The following is a 17342-nucleotide window of genomic DNA, read 5'->3' on the forward strand; positions in this document are numbered from 1 at the left end:
TACACTCTTCCAATATTACTTGCTTTGTTTTGGTTCCTGCAATTGATTATTTTTGGCAATTTTGAATATAATTTCAGAGCATGGTAGAGTATGAGGAAGAAACAAAGTGTAATTTGGAGCAATCAAAAGAAGACTTGCTTTGGAAACCTAAATATGATATGGAGTTTGATTGTGAGAAAGCGGCATATGACTTTTATAATGAGTATGGACGCCATGTGGGCTTTAGTATTAGAAGAGATGGTTGTGGCAGAGGTAAATCTGGTGTACTTACTTCAAGAACTTTCATTTGTTGTAAGGAAGGTGAGTGAGGGAAGGATAAGAGAGACGATTTGACAAAAAACCCAAGAGCACAGAAAAGGACCAGATGTGGAGCGCTTATGGGCATTAAGTTGGATAGACCTACATGTAAGTTCTGGGTTTACCGTTTCTCTGAAGAGCACAATCATCCTCTTGTTAAAAAAGAGTGTGTGCATATGATGCCCTCTCAACATGGTGTGACAGAGTTAAATGGTGCATTTATAGACTTGACCGTAGATTCTAGAGTTCCATTGAAGTCTGCACTTGAACTAATGGGCAGACAAGCTAGCGGAAGGGAGTCATTAGGATTTACAAAGCAAGACCAGAAGAACTATCTTCGAACAACCCGATAAAAGAAAATGAAATTTGAGGAGGCTACCTATTTGTTTGAATATTTTTCAAAACAAATGTTGGAGAATCCATCATTTTTCTATGAGGTGCAGTTGGACGCTGAGGAAAAAATTATCAACGTCTTTTGGACAGATGCTAAAATGATTATGGATTATGGTATCTTTGGAGATGTTGTAAGTTTTGATACAACTTACAAAATTAATAAAGCAAATCGACCATTAGCGGTGTTTGTTGGACTAAATAACCACAAACAGCGGTTATATTTGGAGCTGCTCTGATGTATGACGAGACAACTGCATCCTTCATATGGTTGTTTGAGACTTTCTTGAAGGCGATGTGTGGGAAGACCCCACAAACTATTTTTACTGATCAAGATGCACCGATTATCAAGGCTGTACTACATGTGATGGCTGACACGTACCACCGTCTTTGTGTGTGGTGTTTGATGAAAAATGCCCTGAAAAAAATTGGCTTTTTATTTAAGAAATTTGATGGTGAAAGTGAGACCAATGTGCTCAATAGATTTCTTTATTAGATTGATGAAGAAAATGAATTCCTATGTGCTTGGAGTCCATGCTTGATGAGTACAATGCTCATGATGATCCTTGGTTGACTGCGACATTTGCAATAAGAAAAAAATGGGTTCATGCATATGTTAAGTGGACATAGTCAACAGGTATGCAAAGTACTCAACTTAGTGAAAGTTGTAATGCTAGCCGGAAGGGCTATTTGAAATCAAACATCCAAATGCCTGAGTTTTTCTTTCAATTTGAGTCAATGGTGTATGACAAGCGATATAAGGAATTAGAAGCCAAGTATGATCTACTATTTTGGATTGTTCACTGCAAATTGGACGTTGATATATTGATACATGCACGAGATGTTTATACAAAAGCGATATTTAAAGTATTCCAAGCTCAATTTGAAGCCTCTTTGAAATATTCCATTATGAAGTGTGATTCCAATGGTGAAAATGTTATCTTCGTAGTTGTTCGAGATGGATTCACCAAGGAACGGATAGTAAAAAGAGAAGGAGAATTCACTGTATCTTGTAGTTGCAGAATGTTTGAAATTGAAGGTCTCTTGTGTAGACATGCTATCAAAAGTCATGCTAGAAGGTAGAGAGACTACACTCATCAAAACAATTCCTGCTCAATATGTCTCAGAGAGGTGGAGCAAAATTGCAAGAGTTGATTATGTTGTACAAGATATGCATGGGCACCAGATTGTAGAGAATCCAAGACCATATAACAAATTTTGATATAGAAATTTATGTTCTAAACTCATTAAATTAGCATCCAGAGCATTTGAGAGTGAGAAAGCATATAAGCTAGCAACTACGGAAGCTGATAAATTAGCAAAGATGGTTGAAGATTTGTTACGTTTAGAAATAAATGGTGAAAAAGTTGTGGAAGACTCGGAACAAAATGTACATGTTGGTTGCTCTAACAATGTTAATATTGTGAAAGCAACAGGTTTTAAAAAATAAAGAAGCTACCCATCATGGAAAATGCAGAGCTAAAGGAGTCTTAGAAGCTGCATTAAGCAAAAGCAAAAAGAAGCTTGTGCATGTATATTGTCCTTCACCATTATGTTAATTTGGCTGATAATAAGCATTATTGAATAATTTATACAATGATAGGTAACCGGAGTTTCAAAACAGAGTACAACAGTTCACCAATCTCCTGTAACTTCTTCACATCAATCTCAGGTGACCATTTGCTATATTTGATACATTGTGGTTTTCTCTTTCTTATATGGTGCTAAATTTGGTAAATATATCATGATAGGTCATTGGAGCTTCAAACAATACTCCTCACAAAGATGTGTGCAATCAATCTTCGTTATCTCTTTCACAGTCATCTCAGGTATATTATTTGTTGACGATAATGAGTATACAAATATTAAGGGATTCTATGATTCACTATTTCATTACATCACTTAGGTACCTATCTGCTATCCTATGGTTGTTGCTAATGGTAACTACATGCCAATGATCTATCATCCATATAACGTAAGTGTGTGTTTGCTATATAGCTAGGCATGATATATTAGTTGTATATGTGGTTTTTTTTTTTTGCTATCTAATTATGTTACTGCTAATACACTATAGATGCATGACCGGAATATGCCAAATCAAATGTCTTGGATGCCTTATCAAGAATCCTCAGGCCAGCCAAGTTCACGAGAATATGTTCAATTAAGTATGATGGGATTTTCAGGATCCGTATTTTCATTTCCATTGCCACACCCAGGAACATCAAATGATTGGGAGAAATAAATGTACTCATATCTTAGAGAATTATGGGTTCGTAGAAAGTTTGCATATGTGAAAATTAGATTGAGAGCCAATTCATAGAACTCCCTTGCATTTGTATCAGTTGCTTTATTTTGTTTCAGTTACAATACTACAAGTGTTTGATTCTATAGATACATATTGCTAAATGGAAATAATGCACATTCATTGTTGACTTTTTTCCTTGCATTTTGTGATTGTGTTGGTCATTGGTGCTGAACAATATGACAGTACAAAGAGATATAAGGAGATATTGAGAAAGAGAAGAAGTGAAACTGAAAGTATCATTTTAAGTGAAGGAAAATAATCATCTCCATCAAATTTAATCGGATGGTCCATATATTTCTATGAGGCAATATGAGGAAAATAGCCATGAGGAGAGGATATGAATTCATTCAGACATTCCTAACCTTTCTTTATGATTGTGACACATATACAAAGTACTTCATCTGATGGTTCTTAATTTAGTCAGGTTCTTACTCCAATTTTTTTGCCTCTCCCCAGCTCTCTCAATTCTCACTACACTTCAACTAATTTTTTGTCAACTCTCTCTCCATCTCTCTCTCAACTTTCCAAGCTCTAACATGTTAGCTACTACTCCTCTCTTTCTCTCTTTGGTTGCCAGTCAAGAAATATTGCGGATTTTATTAAACCTTCCGTGTTTCTTGTAAAAACCAATATCATCTCTGCACCCAAAATGGATAGTTTTGATTTGAATTGTGAATTTGTATACTTCTTTATCTCATCTATGAGATGGAGGATCTCTATCAAGTTTATTGACATAATCCATAAGCTTGGAGCCTTGAAGACAAACCGGAGAACGACATACAAGAGCTAAACAAAGGGGTACTAAAGGAAAAAAGAACAAAAGAGAAGAAGAAAGAAACTAAAGTAGATGTGTTAGGGAATTATAGACCTTTAGTTGCATTGTATCCAAGTGTTGACATCTCTTTCCACCTCAAAGGTCAGGAAAAAGCTCAGGCCACAAAGGGTCAAGAGATGATCCTCTTCCGAGGAGAAAACTAGAAATGAAAGGGGGTGGGTGCTGCAAAAAGGGAGTCGGGTGCCTAGTATAATTTTAATAGACGAAAATAACCCTCAAATAAGGCCCATGACATCTTAATAACTGCTAGAAATGAAAGGGGGGGGGGGGGGTGGGTGCTGCAAAAAGGGAGTCGGGTGCCCAGTACAATTTTGATAGACCAAAATAACCCTCAAATAAGGCCCATGACATCTTAATAACGGCGTCATTGACGTCGTGTATGATTAGTGAGTTAGAATTCTAAATTTGAGTACTGAAATCTATGATTTATAACTTGATGTACCTAAATTATTAGTGAGCTATATTTCATGCACTATTTGTAAAATTTAGCCGGACAAATAATGAATATGCAAATGGTTGCACCAAGATGAAGTTGCAGATATTAGCCAATTTTTTTCTAATCCTTTTGGAATTTATCTGGGACAAAATGACAGCAACAAAACAAAGAAGCATAGGGGAAATTAGGGGTGGATTAATAGGTATACCAACATCATTTTTCCAATACCATGTACTAACCAACATATAATTGGTATGAAAAATTCACCACTTAAACCAATCAATAACGTTGGTATACCAACTAATTGGTATGGTTGGTACTCGGTTGGTACGGTTGGTAATGAGCTTCTACCAATATGTTTATGACCCAAAAATTTATAGGTCCAATCCAAATAAGTAATAGCAAATAACAACACAAATACAAAGTTTTATACAACTTTAACCAAATTACCAAGTACAAAGTCATAAATTAAACATGTTAAAGTCCAAAAATTATAAATTTAACAAAAAATTACGGTTGAGATTTATTTTTCATTAAATCTACGGCTGAAATATTTATGGATATATATAGTTTTTAAGAATATATATATATATATATATTGTTTTACATGAGTTGTTGTAATTGTAATGATAACTTAGTGGTAGTTGGCTTCTTCTTGCATGGAAGAATACCAAGTTAGACTCACCATGGATGCATATATTAGAGTTTTTTCATAAAACTTCTATTTCGGTTGGTACGGCATACTATGGTACACAAAAAATTTGTACCACCTACCAACCATTTTTTAAAATATGGTACGGTATATTGTACCGTATACCATGTACCAATTTAGTGGTATACCAATATATTTGGTACGGTTAGTATATAAATTGGTTAGAATAGAATTGTGTACCATTGCCACCCCTAGGGGATGATAAAACTTAGAAACACAAAGCTTTCATGCTCCAGACCATAATTTTAAGTGACAGTGGATAACTTATCTTTGGCAGATAAACTTTACATTATAACGATAAATTTGTGACGGTTTGGATAGTGTAGTAATTACCAATTACATTTCTTCGCAGCTGGCATAATCAATTTGTTCCAAGGCATTATAAGCATGTGCATTGGAATTGAGAAATAAAGTTGAAGGAGGAGAGAAATAACTAACGGATATAGAATGTGATAAAAGAATATCGTCTCCAGTAATTTTATCCATACAGTTACTGGTCCGCTTATTTTATACAAAGTTATACTAATGTCATCTCTAACAGTAACATTATTTTACATAGCTAAAATAGCTAAAAATGATGGTCAAATATCACTTTTAAGACGTGTATTCAGCAAAAATTATATTTAATTTTAAATAGTTTTTTTCTTGTCTAGCTAGATTTAGTTAGATTATTTAGCTAAAACTATATTTAGCTTTTAAATAGCTATTCTATTAGAGTTATAAGTTATCCTAAAAATTGTTAAATTTAAAAAAAAATTCAAAATGGCTAGGTTGTTAGAGATGCCCTAACAAACATGAAGTGGCAGATATAAATCAATTATGTCCAATCCTTTTGCTATTTATCTGGGATAAGATGACAGTAAGAAACAAAGAAGCACAGGGAAAATGTCAAATGATCAACTTTGAAACTAAGAAGTTCCTACTAGACACCAAAATTTTGCAGGACAGTGATACACTTTGGTCCATAGTAGAGATAATATGATAAACTTTACAATATTGTGATATTATTGGGTCTGTTTGAATTGTGAGCGGACTAGTAATGAACCAATTATATGTCCATTTCGTTTTTATATATATACTCTTATAACTAAAATTGGGCTTACTAGCCAAAATAGATTTTTTTTACTTTTTTATCCTTTAAATATTAAATAACTTTCAAAAGTTAAGGACAGTGAAGAAATCTAATCTCATTTTACAACACAAATGTCTGCTTTCCACGTTTATTTCTGACACACATCTACACTTTCCTCTCATCTCACGTTAATTGCTAAATTTTATTTTTCACACTCATAGGATGCGAGATAGTTTAATTTGTTCAAAGGCAACATGATATGTATTATAAGTTGTTGACTAGAATTGAGAAGTGCAGTTCAAGAAGATAACTGACAGATACTAGTATGCGATTAAAGAACACCGTACCATCCCCAGTAATGTTTTCTCTAAAATTGCTGGTCCACTTCGTTGATACAAAGTTATACTAACAAAGATGAATAAGAAACTCTTGTTCTACTCTGTTCTTGTTTGAGTTAGTAAGAAACAAGGTTCTAAAAAACGCTAGGTGTTAATCGGGCGAACAGTTAAAAACCAGCGCTTAGAGGATTAATCGGGGATTAATCGGCCCAAAATTGAGACGGTCAAAGATCTCCGGGCGCCTAGGCGGTCATAGGCGGGGATTTTTAGAACATTGAGTAAGAAGGTACATAACAAGAGCATCCCTAACGAATCACAAAAAAAATAGTAATATACATTTTTAAGTGGAAGCATCCTCTATACCCATCGGCACTCAACATTTTCACATACGCACATAATAGTAATTAATTAAATTCACTTTTTTCCCGACCTCAAAGTCTAAGGCCTTAATTCCTAAATCAAATCCCTACCTTAGCTCCACTCTCCACCACAATACTACCATCTTCCATTAACTACTCAAGTGTGGTTTTGTGGCGTTACTCGGCGAGCTCCCTAGATCGAATTGGAGATTTATAGTTTTTATTTTTATTTGGTAATCTCAAGTGAAAGAGGTGATGGAATTGGAATTAGGATTTAATTTTACTTTGTTTAATTATTTTGGTTATTCTGATTTTAAGTTTGGATTGAGTTGAATTCTAATTGCTACTTTTTGGAATAGTCAAGGAAGATAATAAAGAAGAAGCAGGTTTTTGTCCATCCACTTCATCGGTTCAAGCTGCTTTATTCATTCAATTAACATAATTAAGTATTTTTGATGTATGAATTAATTGAATAGAATTATAAATTCCCGGATTGTTTTGTGACTTTTGTGTTCTACTATTTTATCGAATTGTTTGGTTATATATGTGCACTTATCAATTTTGGTAGTTAGATGTCATGTCACATTGTTAGTAGTTGGCTAATATAAGTATTGTTTTTCAATGATTATAAGTTATTAGACTAAGATCATGTAATATCAAAACTTCAGCCAAAACGAAGCGTTCGAAAAAAATTACTTCATGGTTTTTAAACACCGTCCAAATTCTTACTATTTACTTCTTCTTCGATTTAGAAATTAGAACTTCAAGCATCCCCTGTGACTATTCAGGATCCGCCACTAATTGAGGGGTATCATTGATCATTGTTTTTCAACTGCATATAATAGATATTATAAAATGCATTTCTTTATCTGTTAAGTATACATTGAATTCATATATATATATTTTGATTGTCTATTCAATTCCTTTGTCTGATTTCGTTGGCCACATACAGTATGATTATCTGAGATATTGTTGGAAACTACTGTGTAGTATGAGCTAATGTTGCTGTTTTTGTCTCAGTATTATAGGGCTATGTTGGAGCAAATCTAATGAAATGGCTTTACAACAACATTGTGTTTTTCATGAATTCTTAAGTACAAGAAATTTGGTTAAATCATTCATCTATACTTGACCAACTGACTTCTCTAAAAGATGAACAAACTTCTATATTGTACGTCTTGGTATGGCCTGGTGGGATGTTCCTCCAGCGTTTATTTTATCATATTGTCCTAATGACCAATTGGGTTTTCCTCAATTTCATTAGTTTGTTGGCATTAGTCCTCCATCTATCCCTCTTTTGTTGTTTTTTTGTTCTCTTTAATAAATTCAAACAAGGGCAAAGACTGCGACTAGACCCTTATTTGTTTCCGCAAAAAAAAAAAAACCTTGTATATAAATTAATATGAAAGATTGTCAATAGCTTAGAATCCGAAGCAGACTACATGAAGTTTATTAGCATACACTACTGGAATCTCACACAATTAGTGGCAAGAAGTCAACAAACAGCAGCATAAGATTCAAACAACATGAACAATCACAAAATGGATTCAGCAAGTAAGAACTCTGAGATCTCAATAAAATGGTAATTATAATTATTTACCAGCCATCTTTTCTGTGACTTTGGCCAACGATCTCAGGTTACATCCCACAATAGTATCAGCAAACAAACAAGTATCCTCCTTGCTACTCCCCGCCGGAACATCCACCACATACGACTGAGTCACCACCGTCTTCGATCCACCCTTTTCTTCTTCACCGTCTTCTTTATGCAGCGTCGTCATAGAACTATAGTTTGCAAGCTTGTGATCACCGCCCACAATGCTGAAGTTCATGACATGCTTATCGTCGTCGAGCTTGTCAAGCCTCTCCATGCTGCTACTCCCCGGCAAGCCGGAGCTGACGATCACCTCACGTATGCTGCCGGCGGTGCCGCCGTCGCCGGCACGCATGGTGCAGCTCTTGATGAACTGCTTGTGCGCTTGAGGGTTGTCGAATTGACGAACTATGGACCAAACTAGGGGGAGCGGTGCGTCTATGATTTGGCTATGGCTTGAACCACACTGGTTTGGCAAGAGGGGCTTGTCATGGTGACCATCTTGCTTACTCATTAGAGAAGTTTGATGGATGAATATATTTTCAAGAAGGGATTCTAGTTTCTAGTTCTAAAACCAATCAACAACCAGGGAAAAACAAAAAATTTGATAGAACTTGGCAAAAATTAAGGCTTTGGAAGATATTTATATGAGCAAATATGATTGGTTTGGTTCTTATAAATAATCTTGGGACTTGATGAATACGATTCGATCTGATGCCTGGGCGGCATGTCTATCGGTTTTGATTGGACAAGGCGGCTCTTTTCCTGACTTGCTGGTCCTCACATGACCTGTAATTATCAATGAATATGAATTGCCGTAGTGGAGCCAACTCAGCCAAGTTGTAGGATGGATCAATAATAATGCAAAGTATTTTTCACATTTGGGATTATTGGAAAAATTATTTTATCGTCTTGGGATTAATAGTATGGAAGAATGCACAAAATATCAGATAGAATAGTACTCTATCTTGTTCGACACTGCTGAAATTAGTGAAAATCTAGAGTAACGACGTTGCAGACATTCTACAATTATGTAATTTCAATAATTTTAAATTGACACGTTTTTCATAATTTGAGTTTTGATTGATCTTCATTTTTTTTTGGCATCTAAAAGCCCTTAACAAAGAAAATGAACTTAATCAGCATAGCTGGTTCTAAAACTTCTAAACTTGGGAACTCCAATAATATCATCCAGCAAGGCTTCGACAATCAAAGCAGAAGGCTCAAGTAAAGTTCAAATTTGAATTTTAATGATCTTCATCCCATTTATCATCTTGTTCTCATATTTCAAGAAACAATGGCTGCAAGAACCTAGTATTGTTCAATCCAACCTAACTTTGATGCTTAGGAGCATAGGACTAGTAGATTTGAAGTTTTCAACTCTTTTTTTTTTGTTCCAGAAGTTTTCAACTCTTTTTGAATCCTTATCCACACCCACATCTTTCCACACACAGCCTACACTTTTTTTTGTTTTTGGTCGGTTAACCTCTCAAGTTTTAAATACAGCAATGAATTGTCCAACTAATACTATTCAATTAGCTTACACAACTCCATAAATGGGTGATGTCTACTGTTGAATATCTACTCCATAAATGTCGTTTTTTTTATAGAAGAAACGACAAATAGTATATAGTGACTTAGTGAGGCTCCATATCCATTTATAATCTAAAATGCACAAGGGCCACACATGACACACCTCTATATTGTGAGGTAAATAATTCTATAATTTCTATATGATATGTGATGCTGAGTTTTGAGAGTTGTATTAGAAGGTTCATATGGTAGGAGACTTACTAGCATTGTTTGTTCATGGCTGTCCACACACCGTATACCACCAAAAGAAACTATGGGACACTTTTGCTCCCATATCAAATGATCAGACATATCCTCTTGGAAAATGAAAAATGTGCTCCAAATATCTCAATTATTGGGCTTATGTGCGGGCCCTAATGAGTGGATCGTTAACGTGTTCATAACTTTCTTAATGAGCATGATAAATGGCGCGTTAACGTGTTATGGGTGAACTATTAACGAAATAGGTAGTTATAGGGTTTCCCAAATACAAACATTGGCCTGGCCCTGGCAGATTCATTGGTTATCGAAAAATATTAACAAACTATATAAATAATCCGTTATGGCTCAATATGCTACAAGTTAAATCCCGGTGTGCATGACCCGTTATTAGGGGTGGGTATAAAAAGTTGAAATTTCGATCCCGTCCCAAAATTTATAGGGATGAGATTGGACGGATGTCTAAAAAATTTGTATCATCATAATCCCGTCATGTTTCATAATAATGAGACGAGACGTGAGACGAATAATTTATATCACACTCGTCATGTTCCGTCTCGTTTTAAATTTCATTTGAATTTCAACCATCAAATATTTCATCATCATCATACATTTATAATTTATGAGAACACCTTAGATGCATTTTATAAGGAAATGACTAATTTCAAAGAATGAATCTTTGACCTTTGTTCATTTCCTAAAGATAAACAAGTCCCGGTTAATTTTCTCATTAATATATAGTTCGAGTTATATGATATAAATAAAGACGATTTGTATATTGAAAATTTATATGAACTTAGCAATCAGAACATATATAATCTTATATACAATATATAATTATATATGTTTCTCTTGTACAATAACACTAGAATTTCTATATACAATATCTATAATGCTATAATTCGAATGATTAATTTAATTTTATAATAATTAAACTCATGGTATCAAAGTAGATGATGAAGAAAATTTAGAACAATCTATATGTTATTCTATTACAATAATTTGTACTAAAATTTATAGTAAATTAAGTATTTATTATTTAAAGTCTGAGAATGTGGGATAAACTCAGTCACATCCCGACGGGATTGATCTTGAGTGAGACGAATTTTTAAAAACACAAATCTCGTCTCAATCCTGTCTCAAATTTAATGAGTGAGACATGACGCGGGATCCCGTCTCATCCCGTCCCGTGCTCACCCCTACCCATTACGACTTGTTAAGGTGAAAGGGTAAACGCTAGTAGGGTTGGCGGTACGTTCTACCCTGCTTGTAGTACCATGGGCCTAAATGTGAGGCCCATTATTCTATGTCCTATGTTTGTCGTCCACATATTGAGACAAGTCCATATTGATTTGGCCAATTTATTCGTCCACATAAGGAGGGTTGAAAGGTAGGTCACCTGCTTCTTCTTCCAGTCTATGACAGGCAAGTCAAAGGGTATGAACTGCAGACGGGTACCAACGTTCACCACTAGAACCACCTACAAATATTGGTACTTAACAAACAAAAAATATTAGCACATTTACAAGTTACAACAAGTTGCTTTCTCGTCTTTCTGGGATGATAATACACGATGAGACTAAAAGAACCAACAATGATTATAATACCAAAATTTGACTGGTAGGCTTGGATCGCAAGCTGGATAGTTAGTTGTTTCACCTTATATACATTACAATGCAGATGGATCAAATCAAACCCAACTTTCACCAGTGGAAAACCCTGTTTAGGAAGTCATGGGTTGCCACAGAATCGAACTAGCTCTTGCCTTTGTCATCTGTGCAGCACTAGCATGCTTGTGCTATAGTCTCCCTAGTGAGTACTCCATAGTGGGAAGTGAAACTGCAGTGAACTTTCCAGCTGAGGAGAGAGTGGTGGAGCTCTTCAGGTTGTGGAGGGAGAAACACAGAAAGGTGTATAAGTATGTTGAGGAGCATGAGAAGAGGTTTGAGAATTTCAAGAGGAATCTCAGGTTTGTGCTGGAGAAACACGCACAGAAAAAGGCTGCAGCTAATAAGCATGATACTCAGAAAGTTGGGTTGAACAAGTTTGCTGATTTGAGCAATGAGGAGTTCAGGGCGATTTATATGCCGAAAAAGATCCAAATGCCGATCAGCAAAAAGGAGAGACTGGCGAGGAGAATGCAGCAGCAAGAGAAAGCAGAGCTGCCGCGAGATGCTCCTTCAAGTTTGGATTGGAGGAAGAAGGGAATCGTCACTCCTGTTAAGGACCAAGGCAGTTGTGGTATGTTTCAATCACTAGTTTCAGTGGCTAGTCTATATATTTTGATCACTTAGTTATAAGAATTTATCCTTTCCTCTTTAGATTGATTTTATTGATTTTAAGGGTCTGAGGACAGATGCATATGCATATTTAGTGTCTCAAGAATAGGCACTGTCACATTCCTAAACTTCATAATGAATAATGAACAGCAAAGATTAACAAAAGAGGAACAGAAATTCTCAATCTTCCCCTGAAGGGAAGACTTTAAATTCAAGCAATTTAAAAAACTGGTTCTTAGAGAAAGCCAAAATTTTGATTGGTGTTTCGTCCTTCATTGACTTTTTTCTCTGTGGAAGGTTTCATTGATTCTTTTGGTATCTATCACTTCCGACAATCTATTCATGATCAGAAAAATATGGTCAGATTCAGAATGCTAAAATTGCTTTGGATAAAAAAATTCTAAAGAATTTTATGTGTTTGAAGAAGATAAAAATGTCCTAGACACCTAGTAATACAAGATTACAAGGTCATTGACAACGGAGAATATAGCTTTCAGTCCTGAAAATATTTGGCAATTGACTGGTTTTGTCTTTCTTTTCGGCCGTCTCTACTGTTATATTGAATAAGTAAATTTGTTAGTCAAGTAATTGTGTCTAATGTTTTAATCTCTTCTTTCTTTTTCTTTTTCTGTTTTTGAGAAGAATCTCTCTTTTTTTCTTTCAATTTTTCAGGAAACTACCAATTATAGTTGTCTAATTAATCAGCTAACTCTCTTATGATCTGTTCACAGGAAGTTGTTGGGCATTTTCTTCCACTGGAGCCATTGAAGGAATAAACGCGCTGGTCACCGGAGACCTCATTAGCCTTTCGGAGCAAGAACTTGTTGATTGTGATACTACCAACGATGGCTGTAGTGGTGGCTACATGGACTATGCTTTTGAATGGGTTATTAGCAATGGTGGCATTGACACAGAATCTGATTATCCTTACACCAGTACCACAGGGTTTGATGGTACCTGCAACGTCACCAAGGTTAGCTTATTACTTTGCATATTGTAGTTGTCTGAGTCTCTGAGACATTGCTTCATTCATTTTGCTCTGTTCTTATTTGGGTGTTTCCTTATATCAGGAGGAAACCAGCAAAGTTGTGACCATCGATAGCTATACAGATGTTCCAGAGACAGAGGCTGGTCTTTTCAGTGCTGTGCTTCAGCAACCAATCAGCGTTGGTATAGATGGCTCTACTTGGGATTTTCAACTATATTCAAGTGTAAGCCTAATTTCTGTTCATCTCACTTCAATTGTTGGCTTTGATATCTGATGTGTTATCAAAGACATTGTCTAAAATTCAATATCGTTTAATCAGGGTATTTATGACGGTGATTGCTCCGACGATCCAAATGAAATTGATCATGCTGTTCTAATAGTAGGATATGGCTCTGAAAGCGGTGAAGATTACTGGATTGTAAAGAATTCATGGGGAACTAGTTGGGGGATAGAAGGATACTTTTACCTCAGAAGGAACACTGATTTGACGTATGGGGTTTGTGCAGTCAATGCCATGGCTTCATATCCTACCAAAGAGTCATCTGCACCCTCTCCTTATCCATCCCCAACTCCTCCACCACCACCTCCTACACCTGCCTCTCCACCACCACCACCACCTACCCCAGTAACACCACCACCACCACCACCCTCTCCTTCACCAAGCCAATGCGGAGACTTTTCCTATTGTCCGGCTGATGAGACATGTTGTTGCCTCTATGAATTCTTTGGCAACTGCTTCATTTATGGTTGCTGTCCATATGAGAATGCAGTTTGCTGCACAGGAACTGAATACTGCTGTCCAAGTGACTACCCCATTTGCGATGTCGATGAAGGCCTGTGTCTTAAGGTATGGAGATACTTATGTCCCTTTGATGCAATACTTGAAAACTATGTAGTTTGCAGTACATAGTAGATAGTTATTAAAAATCAGCCTCTGGCTAGTTGAATAACTTGGGGCTCTCTTTTTGTTATATAGAATGGCAGAGACTACTTGGGAGTAGCTGCCAGGAAGAGAAAGCTTGCCAAGCACAAGTTCCCATGGACTAAAGTCGAGGAAACCGAGAAGACATACCATCCTCTACAGTGGAAGATGAACCGGTTTGCTGCAATGCGCTGAGAATGGGCACCGTAATTGTTGTTCGGTGAGGATTGAAGGTTGTTGCTACTCTTCCCTATTTAAATTAATGTCAACCAGTCATTTGTTGATACTGCTTGAGACAGTGTACTCGTGGACATCGATTCATTGAACATATATGCTGTAAGAAAAAACCAGAAACGGAAACATATATCAAGGGAAAATGATTTTCTCATCATGGTGCAATCGACAGAATAATTTGATTGATTACAGCAGAGTTTGGTGGATTCTTTTCAATCTTGTACCAGGAAGTTGAAACTGGTTGTTATCATGTCTGTGTAATATACTGGAATATAAGTAAAATCTGTTCTCATTTCATAAATAAAAGTAAAATCGATTCTAGTAAGACTAGAGTATTCATTTGAGTCATTCCCATTCTTCTGACTCAACTAAAATACAGACCAAAACTTTAAGCAAACTGCTAAATAAAGCTGAAAAGGGACTGGTTCAAGTGCTTTTATATACAGCAAACTTATATGTGACTAAGAACTCCCTGTTGGAAAACACCTTGGACTATGTATCAGTATTACCTAAATGTATCAACTAAATGGCTTTGATTTAATTCGGATTTAATCAATAGAAATACATATGTGAAACTCCCGTTATTTAGTTCGGGTAAATATCACCTAATAGACTATTAGGTGGAGAATTATCAGTGAATGAACCTGATTAATCTTGAGAATATGTGATAAACGTCTAGCCACCTATCTGGAAAACATCAAGTTCAACTCGCCTTCTATCTGCGCAGAACATTAAGCATTTCGTCACATTCTGAGAGTTATAGTAGCATAGCATTGAATATTTGCTGTGTTGCCGTGTTGGTGTTGCAGCGGAGTGCTGTAGGCCTGTGGTACTGGCTGTATTGCGTTGGATCTCTAGCTACTAGAGTGAAGTGTAGCTGTTGAATCAGAAGAAGAGATGGTAGGAGTTTGAAGCTAAATTGATGAAGTATGATCACTTCCTAGAATCCTAGTCCAACTAGGAAAACTTAAAACTCCTTTTTTTTTATAGAGAAATTGATATAGTTCATCGGGCAAGTCGCCCATATGACCGAAGCCTATAATTACCGGTAGTTATACAGGAGAAAACTCCAATACAAACTATACACCTGGTCAAGCGAGATATAAACTTATATTCAAGCTTAATCTAGACTACTACGCTTAGATCAATAAAAAACAACATAAAGTAACCTAGTAGTATATTTGTCTAAGACCTCATTGATGTACATCAATACTAGTGCAATGAGTTAAATCATGTGCTACATAAGGAACAAATATACAAGACAAATGTCCACTAAACTACTAAACTAACCTGCAGGTAGCATTATTAGACAATAGATATAAAAAAAAGTAAAAAGGCATAAGGGAGTTAGCCCATGAATGGAAATCCACCAGGCTCACAAAAAGCAACCTTAGACTAACCTCAATCCACACGCCGACCTAGCTTATACCGCCGCCTAACCGACACTACGAGCCTCTTATTGCTGCGTTGCGGCCAAGTTTTGCCACTATTGCCGCCATTGAGCTTTGCACCCTCACCGCGAGCTTCGCAAGATCCCACTATCGGGAGCCCGCAAGCCCCCACCACCGAGGACTCAACAAAGGACGCATGCAAGCGTCCCAAAAACCCTCCTCGATGAGTCGGCAAAACTTGTCATTGAACCCAACTAATACAAGCAGGAGCGGATCTAGGGCATTGGTAGGGGGGACTCAAGTCCCTCAAAGAATTTGGGAAATACTTACCTAAGTACATGCAATATATTCATATGGTGTAGTTTTGCATGCTTGGTTTTAAAGTTTTGTTAATATCAAGCCCACCTAAGATCAAATTCCAATAAATGCATATTTGTGTGTCTATTTTTCCATTTACTTCCAATCTTTCTTGATTTCTTCAACATGTAATTAATCTATTTTATTTTCATTGTGTATTAATTTTGATTAAGGTTTTTGATCAAATCTAAAAATTTCCTTTTGCAATAATTGACTAAACTTATGATAATTTTGAATGGATTGCTATTTTCACATCAACAAGGTATACATTTATTATATTATAGTTGAATATTTTATGCACTATAAAATTTTATCACTTCGGCCGTTGAGGAAAAAATTCAAGTCCCCCCGAATTGTGAATCTTGGATCCGCTACTGAATACGAGCCCCCACAACACCGTCTCCACGAGGTCAGAACGAGATCAGAGATCCAAGCGGAGCCATTTTTCTATGGACGTTGAAAGGATCCCTCACATAGCCCATTTGAGAGCTATTTTAAATGAATCCCCGTCCGGCAAACAAACCACTTGACATTGGTGAGCTATCTTGTCATCGCTTGGGTTGCTACCATACGAAGCTATCTGGTCTAAGAAGGAAACGCCGCCTCTATGTGGAGAGAGAATTCTCCCTTGCTAGGGTATTGTACACGACGTTTGAAGCATTGGGAAAACTTAAACTTGATTTTGTAGTTTCTGCAGAATTGTTTTATGTGCTTTGTGACATATATGGTCTTTATCTTTAGCAGTACGTAACGCGATCCTTTCAGGACTAACTCTCCCTGCAGGCAGATTGGGAGTTCTCACCAACGAGCTGCTGCATGGAAATGACCCGAATCACCTGATGGTCTTATTTCACAGATGCAGCTAATGCAGGTAGTGGCCAAAACCCAAAAGCCCAAACCTTTTGAAGGCCTTTTGAAGCTGAAACAGTAACTATACATCTGAATCCAGATTCCAGAGAATAGTGGTGATGCCTATGATAACCTGGTCTCTATGTTCAGCAATGTAATTGTCGCCCCCCTGCTACTCTACTAAGTCTGATTT

At 36.3% G+C, this 17342-nt stretch overlaps 2 protein-coding genes across 2 annotated transcripts; one reads left to right on the plus strand and one right to left on the minus strand.

Moving 5' to 3' along the window:
- Positions 1 to 8130: 8130 nt before the first annotated feature.
- LOC126786150 (abscisic acid receptor PYL12-like) lies at positions 8131 to 9001 on the minus strand. The gene has a single exon (XM_050511887.1). The coding sequence runs from the start codon at positions 8850 to 8852 to the stop codon at positions 8337 to 8339; it is 516 nt and encodes a 171-aa protein (XP_050367844.1). The 5' UTR covers positions 8853 to 9001; the 3' UTR covers positions 8131 to 8336.
- A 2803-nt stretch (positions 9002 to 11804) lies between these two features.
- Positions 11805 to 14704, plus strand: LOC126786136 (low-temperature-induced cysteine proteinase-like). The gene is made up of 5 exons (XM_050511866.1): positions 11805 to 12370; positions 13140 to 13381; positions 13479 to 13619; positions 13716 to 14243; positions 14373 to 14704. Exons 1-5 carry the CDS (start codon positions 11863 to 11865, stop codon positions 14511 to 14513), a joined length of 1560 nt encoding a protein of 519 aa, XP_050367823.1. The 5' UTR covers positions 11805 to 11862; the 3' UTR covers positions 14514 to 14704.
- The last annotated feature ends 2638 nt before the right edge of the window (positions 14705 to 17342 follow it).

Source organism: Argentina anserina, chromosome 3 (genome assembly GCF_933775445.1).
Source record: "Argentina anserina chromosome 3, drPotAnse1.1, whole genome shotgun sequence".
Lineage (NCBI taxonomy): Eukaryota > Viridiplantae > Streptophyta > Magnoliopsida > Rosales > Rosaceae > Argentina > Argentina anserina.